Genomic DNA, 18,306 nt, shown 5'->3' on the forward strand with positions numbered 1-18,306 from the left:
TTGCAAAAAGCAATCAATCAGGGGTCTTTCCCTGCTCCCTGGTAAAGAGAGGAAGGCATATATATACCCACTCCCTTTGCAAAAAGCAGTCAATCAGGTTCTTTTCCCTGCTCCCTGGTAAAGAGAAAGGCATACACACATGCACATGCCTCACAAAAAGCAATTGGGGCCGTTCCCCTGCTCCCTGGGAAAGGAGGGAAAGAGCCCTGATCGCTTTTTTTACAAGAAGAGAGTGTGTGTATGTCTCTCTCTTTCCCAGGGAGGAGGAAAACTGCCCTGATAGTTTTTTGCAAGGAGAGTATGCGTGCATGAGGGGGGCTTTGTCATTTACATCCTTTGTTACATGCCCCTAAGTTGTACCCTCGACATATCCACGGGTCATATCAAAATCCAAAATGTTGTCCCCAAAACCTGCCCTCGACTTATACATGGGGTCGACTTATACATGAGTTAATACGGTAACCCTTTGGAATCCATATTCCATCATTGTCATCCTGGGGTAGAACTCTAACCCAGGAGTCTCATTTAGCTAGCCACAGAGGATTGAATTGGTGGCCATGGCTAGAATAAATTGTTTGGGGGTCCATTTCTACAGTTGGCTGTAAGGGGGAATGGATCCCATAAATGAAAGGGTTGGAATGCCTCTCTGTTGTATATAATCTATTGGAACCTTTGTGGGAGGACCAATGATGGAAAAAGTCACTGTCCTCAAACTCAGGCATTGTCACTAGAAGTGATGTCAGCAGATTCACCTATTCAATTGAAATCTGTATCTGCTAAGAACACATGATATGCAGGAGGGGTGATTTTGGAGGGAAAGTGCACAGGGGAATAGTGCAGAACCTCACATCACATCCCTAGTTAACCTTTCTGCCATTTCCTTCCTCAGACACTCCTACCAATCTGACTGAGGACTGTTCCCTTTTTGTTTGGTAAATTAGATCACTACTGCTTTCTACATGGTTGCAGTAGACTCATGTATAAAGATATGAATCTGCTGTCATGTCTAGCTTCTACAAGGAAAGACTATGACAATTAGGGTTATAGTTATGAAAAAGGAAATATGAGACAAATAAGGCAGATGTTTATAAAGTTATAGTGTGGATGACATATATTTTCCTCATTCACCCGTAATACTAAGACCTTGGTTGATCGAAACAGAAAGGCAAGGCATTCGAGACAGACAGAAACGCAAGACATGCAAGACAGACATATAGTTTATGTTGTTCACTGCCATAAGATATGATAATGACTGTTTGGGGTGCCAAGCAACATGGTACAGTAGATGCCAATGTTCAGTGCCACCACTTTGTCATTGGACCTTCACTTCTCCAGTTGCAAGACTACTTCTAGTACCTCTATTGGGATTCTCACTATTCTTTTCTCCTATCCTATCTTCTACAAGAAACAGTCTTTTATAGGAAGATGAGAGCTAGAAACAGGGGTCATCCATGGGAAAGCCCATTTCCATAGAAGCAGGGGTGGCATGCAAACCTAGAGCTGGCTATGATTAGATACTTTTCAGAGAATTAGCTAAATTCAGGAAAGAAATTTCTTACAAAAGGCCTTGCTCATGATAAGTACTGAATATATTCATGAATAAGTCTAAAAATTTAGGTCAAAAAATTGACCCAAAAAATCCTATGTCGACTTATCCACAGGTCAAAGTAAGTACTGTATCTGAACTCTTATTTAAAAGAAGGAACCGTCCCCTGGTGATAAGCAAGAGTACAGTATAATCTGTTCTGGAAGCACTGAACTCCTGTAGTCTCATCCATCCAGCCTTGAGCACAAAGAGTTATGTCTGCTGGAATTTTCTAAGTTCTTTGACACTGTTTTGCTTTGCTTTGTCCTTTAGATCCTTTGCTATGTGCCCCTAAGTTTTATCCTTGATTTAATCACAGGTCATAGCAAAATCCATAACTTTGGCCCCCAAACTTGCCCTTGACTTATACATGAGGTCTACGTATATGATTTTTTCAAGGGCATAAGTGATCGTTGATTGTGGTCAAAACATTAAATGTTTATATGTGCAAGCAAACTAAAGAGGGTGATTGGCTTTATGCACTGCTTGTGGGCTTTCCAGAGACCCCTGTAGCCACTGTGGCAGTGTGCTAGGCCTTTGCTCTGATTCAGGTAAGCTCTTCATATGAATTCATAGTTTGGATGCCAGTCAAAGTATCTGTTCTGACTTTGCTCTACCAGCCTGTTCTTGAGCATGTATTTGTAGAGAGAAGATCTCAATGATTAAGATTTATTACTTATATTAAGTTGCAGCAGTGCTATTCCTTCCACATTACTAGGTAACTTAAAAACCCCAGTTTCACAGGTGAAATCTCAAACTGAGACTTGTCCTGCTAGCATTAATTTTTTTCCTGAGATCTGATATTGGCATAGGAAGAAACGGAAACTTTGGCTCCTCTACTGTGGACTGAGGTTTTTCATGTGCCTTGACTGGCATAGGAATAAGTGCAATTGTGACATGATTTGAATGAATTCAAATGAAACACCTTATTAAGCACACTCCTTATGTATATGGGTGTTTGTTTGTTTGTTTTGAATTTTGTTTCTTTCCTGAATATGATTGTGCAGTTATTTTATGTTCTTATCATTAGGAAGCATGAATATTACACAGACAGAATCTGGTCTACAAGTGTCCAGTTGCTTACTAAAAACAGCACAGTGTGCTCACACCCATACGCTTTCACAAATATCTAAGGTACCAGCCTGTAGATTCTAATAAAGCTAACACTTTCAAAAATGTCTAGCCTCTTCACAAGCATTTATTATCTGAAAATACTGTTACCTGGCAGATTTTCCTTAAAATGTGATTGTAAAGGACAGAAATCACTATATCAGTTTCCAGAGTGTTACGCACTTGCTACTATCAAAATGACAATTTGTCATATCAAATCCCTTTAAACTGTCAACAGGCTGGTAACCTGTCTTGGAATGATATTAATGATACAGACACTGTGGGTATGAGCTACAATTAGTGATGAAATAATTGATCCCGCCTTCTCTCTCAAGTTGCCAAGTGGATTTTTTAAAATGTGAAGCAAATGTAAACTACAGAACTTGTATTAGAACTAATTTCCCACCACTTTGTATAATTTGATTTTTATGGGGCGAGACTGGGACAAAGAAAGAACTTCAATTTGCTCTTCAAAGAAGAACTGAATGCCCAATTTAACCAAAACAAAAGTACATTTTCTTTTATATTAGAAAGTAATGCTGACAGGTTTTTGGCAGAATGGTTTAAAAAAGGATTACATAATAGATTAATCAAATCAAAGATCAGAAGGAGATCCAAAATAGTTCACACAACATTTGTTGGCTTTTAAAAGACACTCCATTTTCCTCAAGCATGTAGAACAGAGAAATGCTCTGACTGTTCCTAAAGGTATTGACTTGCTTCTTTGTCTGCATTTGTAACTGGGAGGTTAAGTGGCAGTATAGACAACCACTGAGAAATGCTTCAAGCATTCTGCTGCTAGTGTTGTGTGTCTAGATCAAATTAACATGTATTTTTTTTTTTTTTTGCAAAATCTTTGTGGATCAGGAAGTTTCACATTTGCCAAGGGTATCCTATATTATATATTTATAATTTATATTTTATTTGACTAATCTTCTTGCCATGTATAAACAGACTCTCAAGATTCCTGCTATAGTTAACCTAAACACAATCTACAAAGCCCCAGATTACAGTAGAATTCTCTTTAAAGTAACAGTTTTAGAACCACAGGATTACTATTATTTTGCCTAACCCAAAGGACTGGTTGCCCTATCTTACAATAAGGTAGCTAGGAACTTGTACTGAAAATGATATTACAAAATGAACAAGCTTGCATAGAATGCTGGAGTTGTGGAAACACCAGACTTCAATAAATTTGATTCACACAGGCTGCATCCACACTGCAGAAATAATGCAGTTTGACACCACTTTAACTGCCTTGGCTCAGTGCTAGGGGATCCTGAGAATTGTAATTGGTTGCGCCACCAGAGCTCAGTCTGACAGAGAAGGCTAAATGTGTCACAAAACTGCAATTTTCATAATTCCCTAGCATTTAACCATGGCAGGTAAAGTGGTGTCAAACTGATTTCTGTAGTGCGGATGCAGCCAGTGAAGGTGACTTCTGCATCTTCAGAACTTCCATGATTAATGGGGTTTTGATGTAGATAAAATTCAGTTTATATTATACACAGCCTATATTAAAGTCTGTGTTTGCTTATAGTTCTAATCAACGCACCAAAGAAACAGCAAAATTGTCCCTCCCTTCAGGGACATAGCCAAGGGGGGGTCTGTGGGGTCCAGACCCCCCTTTCTGTTAGATATAATGAATGGTGTGCGGCTGTGCCACTGCGCCGAAGCCCCATTATAATGGTGGCACTTAGTCTGGACCCCCCCTTCCCAAAATCCTGGCTATGTCCTTGCTTCCTTTCAAGCAGACTTAAGAAACTCCTACTGTGTATCTTTGCCTATATATAACAAGTAGCTATGGTCATAAGACAATTAGAGCTCTAAGAGCTTATGGAGAAGCCCTCCATTCTTTTCCACCATCTTGTTTAGTGGGAACAAGGGAGAGGGCTTTCTTGGTGGCTGCTCCCAAACTTTGGAACTCCATTCCTAGTGGAGCCAAGATGGCCCCATTCTTGCTCTTCGTCCACCAGCAAGTTAAAATATTTTTGTGCCGTTAGGCTTTTAGAAACTGACTTGGGTGGGCTTCTAATACTGTGTGGTGCTGTTTTTAAAGTTTGTATACAGTATTTTAATGAATGGTAAAGCTTTTAAGTTTATAAGAGTTTAATTGCTTTTAAAATAATTTTTATATATGTACTTTTATTGAAGCCTTTGTATAATTTTTAATCTGTATTATTTTTTCATCCTGGAGAGAAGTGACCAGTGGGGTCCCACAGGGTTCTTTCCTGGGCCCAGTGCTATTCAACATCTTTATCAACGACTTGGATGACAGAATTGGAAGCATTCTTATCAAATTTGCAGATGACACCAAATTAGGAGGAATAGCTAACACGCCAGAGGACAGGATCAACATTCAAGATGACCTGAATAAACTAGAAAGTTGGGCCACAGCTAACAAAATGAACTTCAACAGGGAAGGTACTGCACTTAGGGCGGAAAAATAAAATGCACAGATATAGGATGGGAGACATATGGCTGAACGAGACTATGTATGAAAGGGATCTGGGAGTCCAAGTAGACCACAAGCTGAACATGAGTGAACAGTGTGATCCGGCAGCTAAAAAGGCCAATGCAATTTTAGGCTGCATCAGTAAGAGTATCATATCTAGATCAAGGGAAGTAATAGTGCCACTCTATTTTGCTTTGGTCAGGCCCCACCTGGAATATTGTGTCCAGTTGTGAGCGCCACAATACAAAAAGGATGTTGAAAAACTGGAACGTGTCCAAAGGAGGGCAAGTAAAATGGTGAAAGGTCTAGAAACCATGTCCTATGAGGAACGACTTAAGGAGCTGGGGATGTTTAGCCTGGAGAAGAGACGTTTATGAGGTGATATGATAGCCCTGTTTAAATACTTGAAGGGATGCCATACTGAGGAGGGAGCTGACTTGTTTTCACTTGCTCCAGAGACTAGGACCCAGAGCAAAGGATGCAAGCTACAAGAAAAGAGATTCCACCTCAACATTAGGAAGAACTTCCTGACAGTAAGGGCTGTCCGACAGTGGAACAAACTCCCTCGGAGTGTAGTGGAGTCTCCTTCCTTGGAGGTCTTTAAACAGAGGCTAGATGGTCATCTGTCGGAGATGATTTGATTTGGATTCCTGCATGGCAGGGGGTTGGACTGGATGGCCCTTGCGGTCTCTTCCAACTCTATTATTCTATGATTCTATGTGTTGTTAGCCACCCTCATTACTGGGAGAAAGGTAGGATTATTATTATTATTATTATTATTATTATTATTTCATTTTTTAAATAAAGTAACTGAAGGGCACCTATTATTAATATGCTTTACTTCCCACCTTTGATCAGAATGAAAATGGCCATTATCAAACCTGCCAAATTGTGCAATTAGCAGTTTTATTCTGATATGTTTGGAATGCACAGAGATATTCCCTTCTTCCCAGTAAGAATCCCATTCCTATACACTGGTAATTACTTGAGAAAAAATTAGAAGCCTGTTGTCCTTTGGTTCATTGTAACCTATACATAAAAACATATTGTTTAGTCATAATCATAACCAAAGAAGAAGTTAGGCTGAGATAAAATGAAGAACAAGGCCCTTACAGGGTTTGTGTTTCCCTACATTTATGAGATAGACTCCATAAAGAAAATATTTCACATGAGTAGGGCTGTCACACTGTAGAACTGATTTGGGAGGGAACATGTGAAAACAAAATGTTCAAAATAATTTGGCCTCCTTCAAGGATGCTATTTTTAAAATTTGCCACAGATGATATTATACCCCAGTGACATTATATTGAATAAATCCCTTTCTTCCTCCCTAGTATTGAAAGAGTGCAATAAAGTGGGATTAATGAAATCTGTTCCTATTATAGTCATTGTTAATTAGTCTTTAGCCACAACATATCTGCAAAAGCTCAGAAACTGCCAGTACAGACTGGCAAAAAGAGCCAACTTCAAGGTGGCAAACGCCCTGACTCCACCCCCAAGCCGGCATCACGCTGCCCACTCAACCAGACGGTGGGTAGCGTGGGAACGTTTCTGCAGCGCAGCGATTAGATACCACATGCTGCAGAAACGTAGAAGAGCTGCTAGTGTGGCAAAAGGGGCAGCTTTTTTTCCATCACCAAAAGGAGTGGCATTTTGTCGCTTCTTTTTGGGCTGGAAAAATGCTGGATAATGGCAGTGGCATGTGGTTGCCAGAGGGGTGGCCAGAAGTTGCTTCTTTGGGGCAGTCTGCTTTGCCCCTAAATTAGTGAAGAGACTAATTCTGGATCTAACTATCATTCAATATACAACAGTATATCTGAACCTGCAGACAGGACTCTGTGGGCTAAATAAAGTTGCTAGTCCCCTGTAGAGAAAATGTATTGAATCAACTGCTGAACTATAAATCTATATTTATATGACTCACACTAATTCAATGAGTATACTCTAGTTGGAACTAGAAAGTAGATTTAGGACTGTGCATTTTATTTAGACACAGTACCTAGTATATTTTACATATCTCTATGAGGTATAAATTATGGTACTCTGGTATGAACCAGAGATGAACAACTTCTGTTCCAATTATTAAAACTCCAGTTATCATCAGCTCTAGCCAGCATAATGGTAATGGATGCTCGAAACTGCTATTCAGCATTTGGAGTGCCACTAGTGGCCCATCCCTGGAACAAACTGAGCCTACAAACTAGCCCAAATTAGGTTACAGTAATTACTGATTATTCTCCAACTACTACTACTAATACACAATTTTCTATTATGAATATAGATTGCTGTTTCATGCTGAAATTGTACCTGTTATTGGTGCTTACCTCTAAATACACTTACTGTCCAAGAACACTAATGGGTCTTAGGGAACCACTATATTGGTCAGTCACATTGGTAAGTATCATGCTTTGTTTGGAATCCAGAACACGAAGTTTTGATTTTTGAAAATTAAACATAATGTAGTAATAATGAAGTCTTAACAGCTAGATGTAGAAGCATGATTCCAGGGTGACAAAGAAAATTCATATTTGAAATGAAAGTTTTGAGAGCAGTTTAGGAGCATATGACAGAGCACCACACAAACAGCTCATTACATACACTCACTTAAATTCTATATACCGATTTGCTTTTGTCAAATAATGGCAATTTTGTTGCTATAATGAAATATTGGTGCTCCTATGGTCTGTATTCATGGAATGTAAAGTATCTAGTACAGTATCCACTCCATCTTTTGAAACTATGTATTCCCTAATCCTTCCAGTTTTAAAAATGTAGGAAGTTCAATAATTCTTTCTTTCCTCCTGGGAGGCTATTACACCTCCTAATAGAATCCAGTGGCAGGAAGATTTTCTTATGCTGCCTACATTTTCTCTTCCAGAGTTTTATTGCTCAGAAATACATCCCTGTGCATGGCACACAGGCTTTTTCCTCCACCCTTAAGCAAGTTCTATTTCTGCTTTATCCATCTTTAGCCAAGATATACAGAACACATCCAGCTTTTTGAAGCTTTCTTCTTGTACCAGTCCATTCATATTCATGATTAGCTTTGTTATGCTATATTTAGTACTTTTAAACCAACAATATTTTCCACTGCAAGCAAAGCCTAACACATGAATTCAAATTCTGGGTACACTCTCAGTATAAATAGAAGAAAGAAAAATTGTTCCTTACTATAACATCCTTTCTATTTTTACATAATACATGTAGTGGTCTGTCAAACATGCAAATAACACTGAAATCTAGTCCCAGATTTGCTGTTTACAGTCACAGATACACTGTTCATTATATCCTACTGTTTGAGCTAGAGTTAATTCTCTTGTGATACAACATTAAAAGTTACTTAGGCACTACTAATTTACTATTTATTTATTTTAAAATGTTTATATGTTGTCCAACTTGTAAGTGTCCTCATGGCAGTTTATGAATATAAAACAATAAAAAGTCCATAAAATCAAGGGCTTGACAATATAAACCCATAAAACAACTGAGATGCAGTCAGAATGTTAAATCATAAGAATATTAATAGCCATCAATAAAACTTAAAATAGTAAGAGCAAAGAGAAAAATAAAAATATAAGCTAAGGCATGAATGCCTACCAGCTGAGAAAGATCCCAGTCTGATATCTACACATTGCAAATAAGGATGAATCTTGCTTGGGAATGCATCCCACAGAGAGGAATCCTACTCCTGAGTGGGATCTTTAGCAGTTACCCATTATATCATGGAAGGTATCTGCCAAAAACCAGATACTCCTTCATGTAGACTAGTCCCATCCCACACAGAAGTAGCTATTGAACAACTTGCCCCTATGATACTCCTAATGGAAGACTGTACTGCAGAGAGATGAGATGTAAAGTAGGACATATTAGCCCTGCTGCAAGACTATCCCATCATATGCTTCTCTCTGTTCTCATCACTTGCAGTTAATCCAGCAAGCTTCAAGCGAGGGAGATGGAATGGAAGCAGACCTGCTGAAAGACAATTTTTCCCCCCTCTGTCTTCCCCATCCACTTTGGATTTTCTGTTGTGTCTTTTTAGAGTGTATGCCTGTGGGCAGTGACTACCTAGTTTTTATTGACTGTATATGGCTGGATAATTAGCATGGGAGTAAAATGCTCTAAAATGTCAATCTTGAATGACAGCCCGGATGAAGGCAATATTCATTTGGTTCACATTTCATTTCACTGTGCACTTCCTGAATCAATATGCAAACCAAATCACAGCTATCTTTTGATATTTACACATCTCCAAATTTTGCAGTACAGTTTCCAGATCAAAACATGTATAGAAAAATGCTTGTATTATAGAAAGTCTGCATCAAATGAATACATTGTTGCACTGCTGTTGTTGTTTTTTAAAATCATATTGATGGAACTGACGTAAGACTGGGGAAAAATAAAAAAAACTGAGAGAAATCAAAATTGACAATGTTGCTTGACAGAATAATCCCTCTCTAGGAAAAAAAGATGCTTGTCAGCTCTGACAAACTGCCTAAATTTGGTATTACCGCACCTCTGTTTCCAACTTATGGTATGGTGATACTGGACTGAACCATATTATCAGCCCTAGTTGTAGGTGCCATGGAGTAAGCTTTCATTCATTTCTAACTCAGAACATGTGCTGGAAAATGTTTTAAAGCATTTAATATCCATGCTTTTCATTCTCAAAATAGCAACCACACCCCCTTCCCATGGAGGATTAGGTCTCCAGTATATGGGGAGTAGGGTAAACTCTTTCTCTGTATGCAGTGGTTTCAACACAAAATTATTTACCCATCTTATAGCTGTTACAAGTGTTCTCACTAGAAACCTCCCTACGAAGTTAATAAGGGATTTGGGGGAGGGGGGTTTAATATAGTATTGAATGCCTTTCAACTTTTGATTAAAAATAAAACTTAGCCACTCAGCAAATGCCAAACATGGAATTATTTTATCCCTATGGGAGATAAACACTGGGCTTTTCTGTTCAATGAGGCCATATGACCAAAATAGCCCCCGACCCTAGATGCACTCCGATTCTGCTTGCTCCTTCATAGCTGCTATTTAAAGAGTAAAACCTGTTTGTATGAAATGCTTACGTGCATGTAATGATACACAGAGACTGGCTCTCAATTATCAGGAAATGGAATTAGTACATTAGCTGCATTACTGGTATGTGTGTTTGTTTGTGTGTGTTTGTACAGAATATACTAGGAAAAATAATCCTGATTAGGTTTATCTGGAGTCAACAACTGCCTGCAATTTTAAACTATAGAATTTGCTTCCATGTGATATGGTGATGGTCACCAGTTACATGTTCTAAAAGGAAAATAAAGTCATAGAAATAAAATTCTAATGGGCTCATAATCATGTTGCATCCAGGATTTCCAATTGTGCCTATTCTTTGAGAATCTGGATACATGGGTTTGGATACATCCAGTCTGGGTTACTGTAACATGCTTTATCTTGGTTTGCTTTTGATGAGTGTTCAGAAACATCAGCTGGACCAAAGAGCTGGAGCCAGATTGTTAACTGGGGCTACTGCTGGGAACATACAACTCTCTTTTTGCAAGAGCTCCACTGGCTGTACAATTCAAAGTGCTAGATATAACCTCTAAAACCCTATGTGATTCAGGTCCAGATTGGTTGGTGAGTCATATGAACCTTCCCATGTTTTGAGATCTTCTGCTCCAAACAAACAAACAATAAAATATTGCAAAGCATTGAGCAATATGTCACAACTTTTAGCAATAGATGAGTCATCACATGAACTATTCAAAATTCAGCTACATCATATGAAGATTAATCAAAACCTGTTATTAATATTTTATAAATCTAGCACAACTTCTTTTTTTAGCACAGTGTAGAGCCCACTCCAAATTTTAGAAACTGAGGATCTTATGTAGCCTTTCTGTATCTTGATCCCAACTTAAAAATTACAGCAAGTAGGACAAGATGAAGAGGAAAGGGTGTGATTAATACCACAGTGTAACAGTACTCTCTAGATAAAGAAGCATGAATCATAGAATCATAGAGCTGAAAGGTGCCCTATGGGCCTTTAGGTCCAACCCCCTGGTAATGAGTTCGGATAATTAGGAGTTCTGGTGATATAACTCCTTGGATTTTGCTAAGTTTTGCTAGTGGATATTGCCTCCATATCCTCTCATTATTTTATTTTCAGTGATTTCTGCTTGTATTTCTTGGAAGATTTTTTTTAAGCTGTGTTTGCTACACTTTGAAAAAGGTTTTCTCCACTTTCCCCTTAAATTCTTAGAGATGTAGTGCTATAATGTAGAAGTGTCATTTATCTGATCCATTGTAGCACCATAAAAACAAACAAACAAGAAAGAGCAAAAAGAGATTGAGAGATAGGGAGAGAGAGAAATGTGGAGGATACATTTTTCCTTTGACATATATTAGAACTAAAAACAAATTCACTCCAGAGCGGGGATAAAGTGTTGTAGTTCATGCCAGGAACTACAAGAAAATAGCCCAGGACAACAAAAAAATTGTTTGGATATTATTTTAAAAAATCTCCAAAAACTATAGAAACAAATAGTGCACCTTCCCAATACATTTGCCACATGGGGGAATTAATAGTGTAACATTCTGAAGCAGTTTCTTTAGTGGAGGCTGCAGATTATATACGTATATTTAAGATATGTTTTACAGTCAAACCTAGAAAACAATTAGATTAACTGGATCAAGTAAAATATAGATGTCAATAATTTTATCTTGTCATCAAAGCAATCAGAATCTCTCTGTAACATACACTATAACATCATCTGGCTGAAAAACATCATCATCTTACTGCTGACAAGCTTATATAGGTATAATATACTGTGAAAATGTTCCACATAACTGGAAAGATACTCTTTCATAGTTGTGTGCTTGCATCCAGACTTTGTTAATTACTCATAAGTTTACAAACCTTGAAGCTTTCCAGTTTTTTTTTACAAAAAACAGCTGACTAGAAAATATTCCCATAGCAAAGCCACTGAAAAAGAAACAGTACTTAAGGCTAGTCTTACACATCACTATAGTTTGCAGTATCCTCTACCACCATGACCAATAGCCTGGGATGTTTGGCGTGGTAATTTAGAACAGCTAGGGGGAACTGTGTTGCTTATCCATGCTGCATTAATTCTATTTTAATTTAATTGAATTTATATGCCACCTTTCTCCCTGCATGTGACCCAAGCACACACTCTCCTGCATATAAGCCCCACTGCATTAAATGAAACTTACTTATGAGTGGACGTGTAGAAGACTGCGCTGTACTTTAAGCAGATGCTGACTGCAACTTCTAACATTCTATGCAATTAAGTACTAGTGATTCCTATGTAATTAGGAGGCTATTACATGCAGATTAAATTAGGATGACTTTACTAATTATTAAAATGAATGAATAATAAAAGTGATTCTGTATTGCTTCTTCCTTTTAACTTCATCCAACAAAATAAATGCATTTATGCAACCCACACATGGTCTCAAATGTTAACTATAAAACCATCTGGATAATATTTCATCAGACGCTTTTATTACAGGACAAAAGTAAGAAAGTGTACTATGGACAAGATGATATTATTCTTACCATGACCTGAGGCAAAAACTGAAACGGGACCGGTCTGTACTAGATAAGAGCTGGCAGTATAGTCCTCATCAGTGTCAGAGTCCTGAACTGGCTGGATAGCACTAGTACTTAGCAACCATCTCTGGTTGTCATGGAGATTAGGTGATGGAGGTGGGGAATGTAAATGTTCAATAACGGATTGACTAGATGAAGAGGATGGCATGGGAGGACCTAAGGAAAAAAATAAAAAATATGTTTTTTAAAAAATGGTTAGGACAAAATGAGTGACAGATCAGTTGCTGCTTACTTCCTTTATCTTTCTGGCTAAAATACTTTAAGAAATCATGGTCAAATAAAATGGTAACATATGGTGGGAAATATGGTGCAAATTCAAAATGCAAAGGACTATATTTGCTGTGCACATCCTATAGATTCTATCTATTTTCCATGTATAAAAGAGTTAAATGCCAGACGTGGATAATTTTGATCATTAAGTGTAAAACTTAGAGTTTTAAAACATTACATCTATGTCTGCAAACTAAAGCCCCAATACTTTTGTTCTAGCTTCAGAGGCTAAATATTTACATAACCCATATGGTGTAAATCCATTCTCTCACTATATATATCAGCCAAGTAGATAACAGTGCTGAAGAATCATAGATAAGACTGGATGAACTAGACATTTTATGACTTTAGACTTCAAGAAACACCTGAGAAATGAGGTCACACATATACAGACTTCACACTGGGAAAGGGTTACTCATTCAAATGAAGTATTTGTAAGATGGAAAACAAAAATAACTCTTCAATAAACAAAATAATTGCTTTATCCAAACCCTCTGCTCAAATTCTTTATATTTGACCAAATTTTTAATATAGCACTACCTTCATAGTGGAATTAGGTTTTATACCAGATATAAAGAGATTGGCCTAGCTTTAAGTTAAAATACCAGAAATTTATTTTCACATAGCTAACACTTAGAATCAGACAATCTTCACATGGTCAATTAATTTTGCAGATTTCATTGTATTGTGACAGGGCTTTGATAACAATTGTACAGTGATTTAGAGTCCTATAAGGAATCTAGTGCTTCTATAACCTGCACACAGGGCTTCTTAAGAATGCTGACACAACTGCTTACTCCAGTTGAGCACTCCCTACTCTTTTGAGCCTCCAAACATAAAGGCAATTATTGGATCACTGTACCGTATTGGTTTTCCTGCAAGAACATAGCTTAATGTGTCTTTTTTGCATTCATGATTACACTTGATTTTAACCCCTTTCATCATATACTTTAAAAGGCCAACACAGAATAAAAATAACAGAGATATTAAAGAGCATTCCTGAAATCTTGAGTAGGCTACTTGGCCAACTTGTTACAGTTGCTTGTGAGGCTTAATCCAAGAGGAACAACTGCAATTTCCTCTATAATTTTGAAAAACTTGGAATTGTGAGGTCCAAGTCCAAATTTCACCTTAATTATTGACTCAGTGGCATCAATAGGAGGTGCAAGGGCTACAGACCACATTGGGTGACAGCCCAGAAGAGGGGTGATACCCAGTTGGATACTCCTTCTGCTGCACCCCTCCTAGCTTTGCCACAGTGGCAGAGGCCTCCTAATGAAGAGACCTTTGCTGCCACAGCAAAGGAGAGGGCCAAATGTGCCCTTTTGGCCACCCCCCCCCCCAGCACTGGGTGACTCCAGGGTGAAGACTCCATTGGATGGATTCAGGAGAATACATGACACTCAGCTTCATCATTTCATCTATGAAATGAAAATAATATTGATCTATGGTGCCTTAAAATGGGGGCTCAGCAGTAACAAATCTAACACTTGTAGGTTTCTGTGTGCATACTATGAAGGTGTACAGCCAAAGGTTCACAAACCATTTCCCTGATATAACTATATTATACACAGCTGAGTCAAGAGAAAAAGCATATGTTATATGGTACAACATGAAACTGCCAGATTTCAGCCATTCTCCTTCCTTTATGTAACACAATAACTTTGTAATAAGTGACTTTTAATTATAAATCCATTTTATATTATAGACCCCCTGTATGCTATCCAACCTGTATAACTTGGCACTGGCATTTATCTCTCTGCTGGATACTAGAGCCTTCTGCAGTCAACCTGTGGTGACAGTTATCTGTTAATTAAAACTCTACATGCAAATAGCATTACTGAAAAGTGTTGTGGCAGAGTGCACACAAAGCACAATTATTTGTAACTGCACAGGTCTTGTTATCTACAGTTTTAATACTGGGCAACCATTGTACTTAGTGTGAAGCTCTCCCTCTGGGAAGTATGCTTAACAAATCCTCATTACTTAAACTGAGATAGTTATAGATATTTCCACAGTTGTCTCACTACAGTATAAGGAACTGTAATGGGGACTTTGTATAAATTTTGTGGGGAAACCATAACTCCCTTAACTGGTTTACATGCAAAGTCATCATTTGTACATAGCAACTGTCATTCAGCAGCCATTTGAACTCAAACAAATATACCTGTTCCTACATGACAGCAATAGCCAATATTCTTAAGCCTATGGTAAAGAGAATTCACAATTGCGATTACTGCAACATTTCTTGTTTACCAATACCCTCTATCCTTCCATTTTGGGCATTGCTGGCTGTTTCTTGGTATTTTAGGCTCTATTACCCACCCTCACAATCCCCACATAAAGTCTCTATTTTTCCCTTCAACCCCCCCTCCAATTCTGTTACTTTTTGGCTTTCTTATTGGAACCAGACTGCCATTTTGTCAGTAGTCCCTTCCCTTGAGTTGTTTCAGTTGTGGGGATGGGTTCCTTCTTCTAGATTTCCTTGTCTCTACTCTATGGCTGGAAAAAGCACTGGGAAATGAACATGCTTCTGTTGTTTCTAAAGGGCATGCCCACCACACATCCTCTCTGGGTTGCTTAGGACATGGACATACTTAATATGTGATCACTGGTATGTCTAGCCCTTCAACCAAGAGTGAAAACTATTATTACAAGTTTATTTATTTAGTTTATAATCTGCCTTTCCCCCAATGTGGGACCCAATACACTTACAATATATGTCAAAACAAAATAAAGCTAAAACAATATATAGTACAAATGTTTTTTTTAAATTAATAAGCCATCAAATTAAAACAGTTAAAAATGGTAACAAGGACTGTCAAACCTGATTCAAACAATTAACTCTAACTTTTGATCAGTAAAACCTTTGCTTTTAGGTACCATAAACCCTGTGATCTTCAAACGAAGTACTGGATGAGTCCAATAACATTAAACATCTCAATAGGAGTCAAAAAATTAAAATTAAGTTTGTCAGTATTACAGAGAGCTCATCTTAGGAACATAAAATGTTCTTTGCTTACATCCACCATAAAGATAATTTCGGTTTCAAATATATGTGGTTAAAATACATCTGTTTGTGTATTTGGTTTAAAAATAAACTGAAATGAAATGCCAAATAGTGCTACCAAGGAAAGCATGTTCATTGATATAGGAGAAGTTATGCCATTTCCAATCAAGCATTGCTGCCCTCCATCTCCAACAGGAATGGATATGTCTGTTCAAAGAGATGGTTGGATCTTAGACCTAACTAATGTACTTTCAGTAGACTGATCTGATGTACCATTCTCAATGAGCGCTTTTTGAAAAGTTAGCAAGCGTAACACATTGCTCTGTGCCAAAGTGAAAGTCTGCACAGCTAGACAGAACTCAGCATGAATTTCAAATTAAACATAAGGGGAATGTTTCAGGGTTTTCAGATTTTAAAATATTGTTTTCTTGGTGCTCAGGCCTGTAAAATCCACAGCCGTCATTCTTTTGTGAAGCTAAATTGCCTTAAAGCAACAGAGCAGTATAAAGGAGACTGCTCTTGCATCTTTAGAAAAGCTCCCAGTCCTGGAATCTAAGCATGAACCCCCTGACTGTTTCCATTCTGAAAGACGCCAACTCCATTTAAAGCTTCAGTGCCTAATTATGCACAGCTGCTCCTGATTAGAGCTGAAGCAGGTAGGCAGAGTGCTGGGTGAAACTCTCCAAAGAGAAGATCAACATTCTCCTTTTCAAGTTTTACTCCCGCACCCCAAAACCATCTTCTGATGTACTGCAATAAAGTTAGCCCTCCATATCCAAGGATTTTTTTTATCCATGGATCGAAAATATTTTTGAAATATAAAAATTCCAAAAGCAAACCTTCATTTTGACATTTTATATAAGGAACACCATTTTACCATGCCACTGTATTCAATAGGACTGGAGCATCCATGGATTTTGGTATCCACAGGGGGTCCTGGAACCCAACCCCAGCTGGTACCAAGGGCCCACTGTATTATGCCCACCTCTTCCAAGTCTTTCTAGTTTATAGGTATTCCCTTCTGGAACAATCAAGTATGAGCAATCCATACCTGTGCAGCATGTTTCAATCCAGTGGATGCTTGTTCATTCTTACATTTCAGTGAAATAAATCAGTACTAGACTATGATCATGCCTTTGAAGGATGAAGAGGCATTCTTTCCTCACTCGTAATGTATCCTGGTGATGGTACTGTTCACAACACAGTTTTCCAACTCTAACCAATAATTAAATAGGCCTGAATTCTGTTAGTAGCCTTGACAAGAGAAGACGCATTCAATCAGTGGGATTTGCCTAAGTGTTAACTCACTACTCATCAATTGATTCAACAGGCTAACAACAGGATTAAGGGCATAATGTTGCTTCAACTGTTGCCCTATTCTTATTTCTATTTTTATAGGCCATTTCTATTTCAGATAACTACTCATAATTCAGATTAGTCTTGCTTGCTAAACCCGACAATTATTTGTTCAGCCCAGTTCATTTCAGCATCTTTTGACATTAAATGAATTATTGCCCACATTATTTTATTTATTTATTTATTCAAAGTATTTCTGTATGGTGTCCTAGCCCACAAGCACCCCTGAGGCAATGAACAAATGAAAACCAATTAAAACAATGCGAAGATAATTTTGTTTTTTTTAAAGCACATTAAAATACTCTTTAAAACTCCTAAAAGTAGTTTAAAAACAATTCTAGAATCCAGTTTTCAAACCATTAAAACAGCAATTTCAACCACTGAATACTGGATGGAACAGCACTGTTTTGGCTGCTCATCAGAAGCTGAAAAGAGATGGAACCAGCCTAACTTCCTTGGGTAGGGAGTTCCACAGTTGAGTAGGATGTAGTCCTACACCCCCTTATCTGAAAGTAAGCCATGATGAACTAAACAGGACTTACACCAAATATGTATAGGATTATGTTGTCAAGCAGTTTTGGCTCAGTATTTCCCTAGTCTATTTAACTATACAGTGACATTTACTTTGGTCCACACATGGAAGTCAGAACATGTAGTGCATAGTGTACTAATGGCAAAATGCTTCCAGAGCCCTTCTTACTGCTCAAAGTAGTTGATGAACAAGAAGTTTAGCGGCATTTTTTAAAAAAAATATTAATGAGTCTCCTTCCAGCCCCAAAGGGTTCTCAAAACAATGCAAGTTTTCCTCAAAAATATTAAAACACTATACAGTTGCCCCTCCATTTTTGCAGACTTTGAAATTGCATCCCTTGCCTGTTCACAGGCAGTAAACG

General features: G+C 37.9%; 1 protein-coding gene across 8 annotated transcripts in view; it reads right to left on the reverse strand.

Moving 5' to 3' along the window:
• TENM3 (teneurin transmembrane protein 3) overlaps positions 1–18,306 on the reverse strand; it is a 495,594-nt gene that overhangs the window by 212,808 nt on the left and 264,480 nt on the right. For all 8 annotated transcript variants that reach the window (XM_089525433.1, XM_089525431.1, XM_089525429.1 and 5 more), the window contains one exon: positions 12,724–12,933. In XM_089525433.1, coding sequence (XP_089381559.1) covers positions 12,724–12,933 — 210 coding nt within the window. The remainder of the gene's footprint in view (positions 1–12,723; positions 12,934–18,306) is intronic.

Source organism: Sceloporus occidentalis, unplaced genomic scaffold, assembly GCF_023333645.1.
Source record: "Sceloporus occidentalis isolate IW3139 unplaced genomic scaffold, rSceOcc1.0.p SCAF_5, whole genome shotgun sequence".
In the NCBI taxonomy this organism is placed as follows: domain Eukaryota; kingdom Metazoa; phylum Chordata; class Lepidosauria; order Squamata; family Phrynosomatidae; genus Sceloporus; species Sceloporus occidentalis.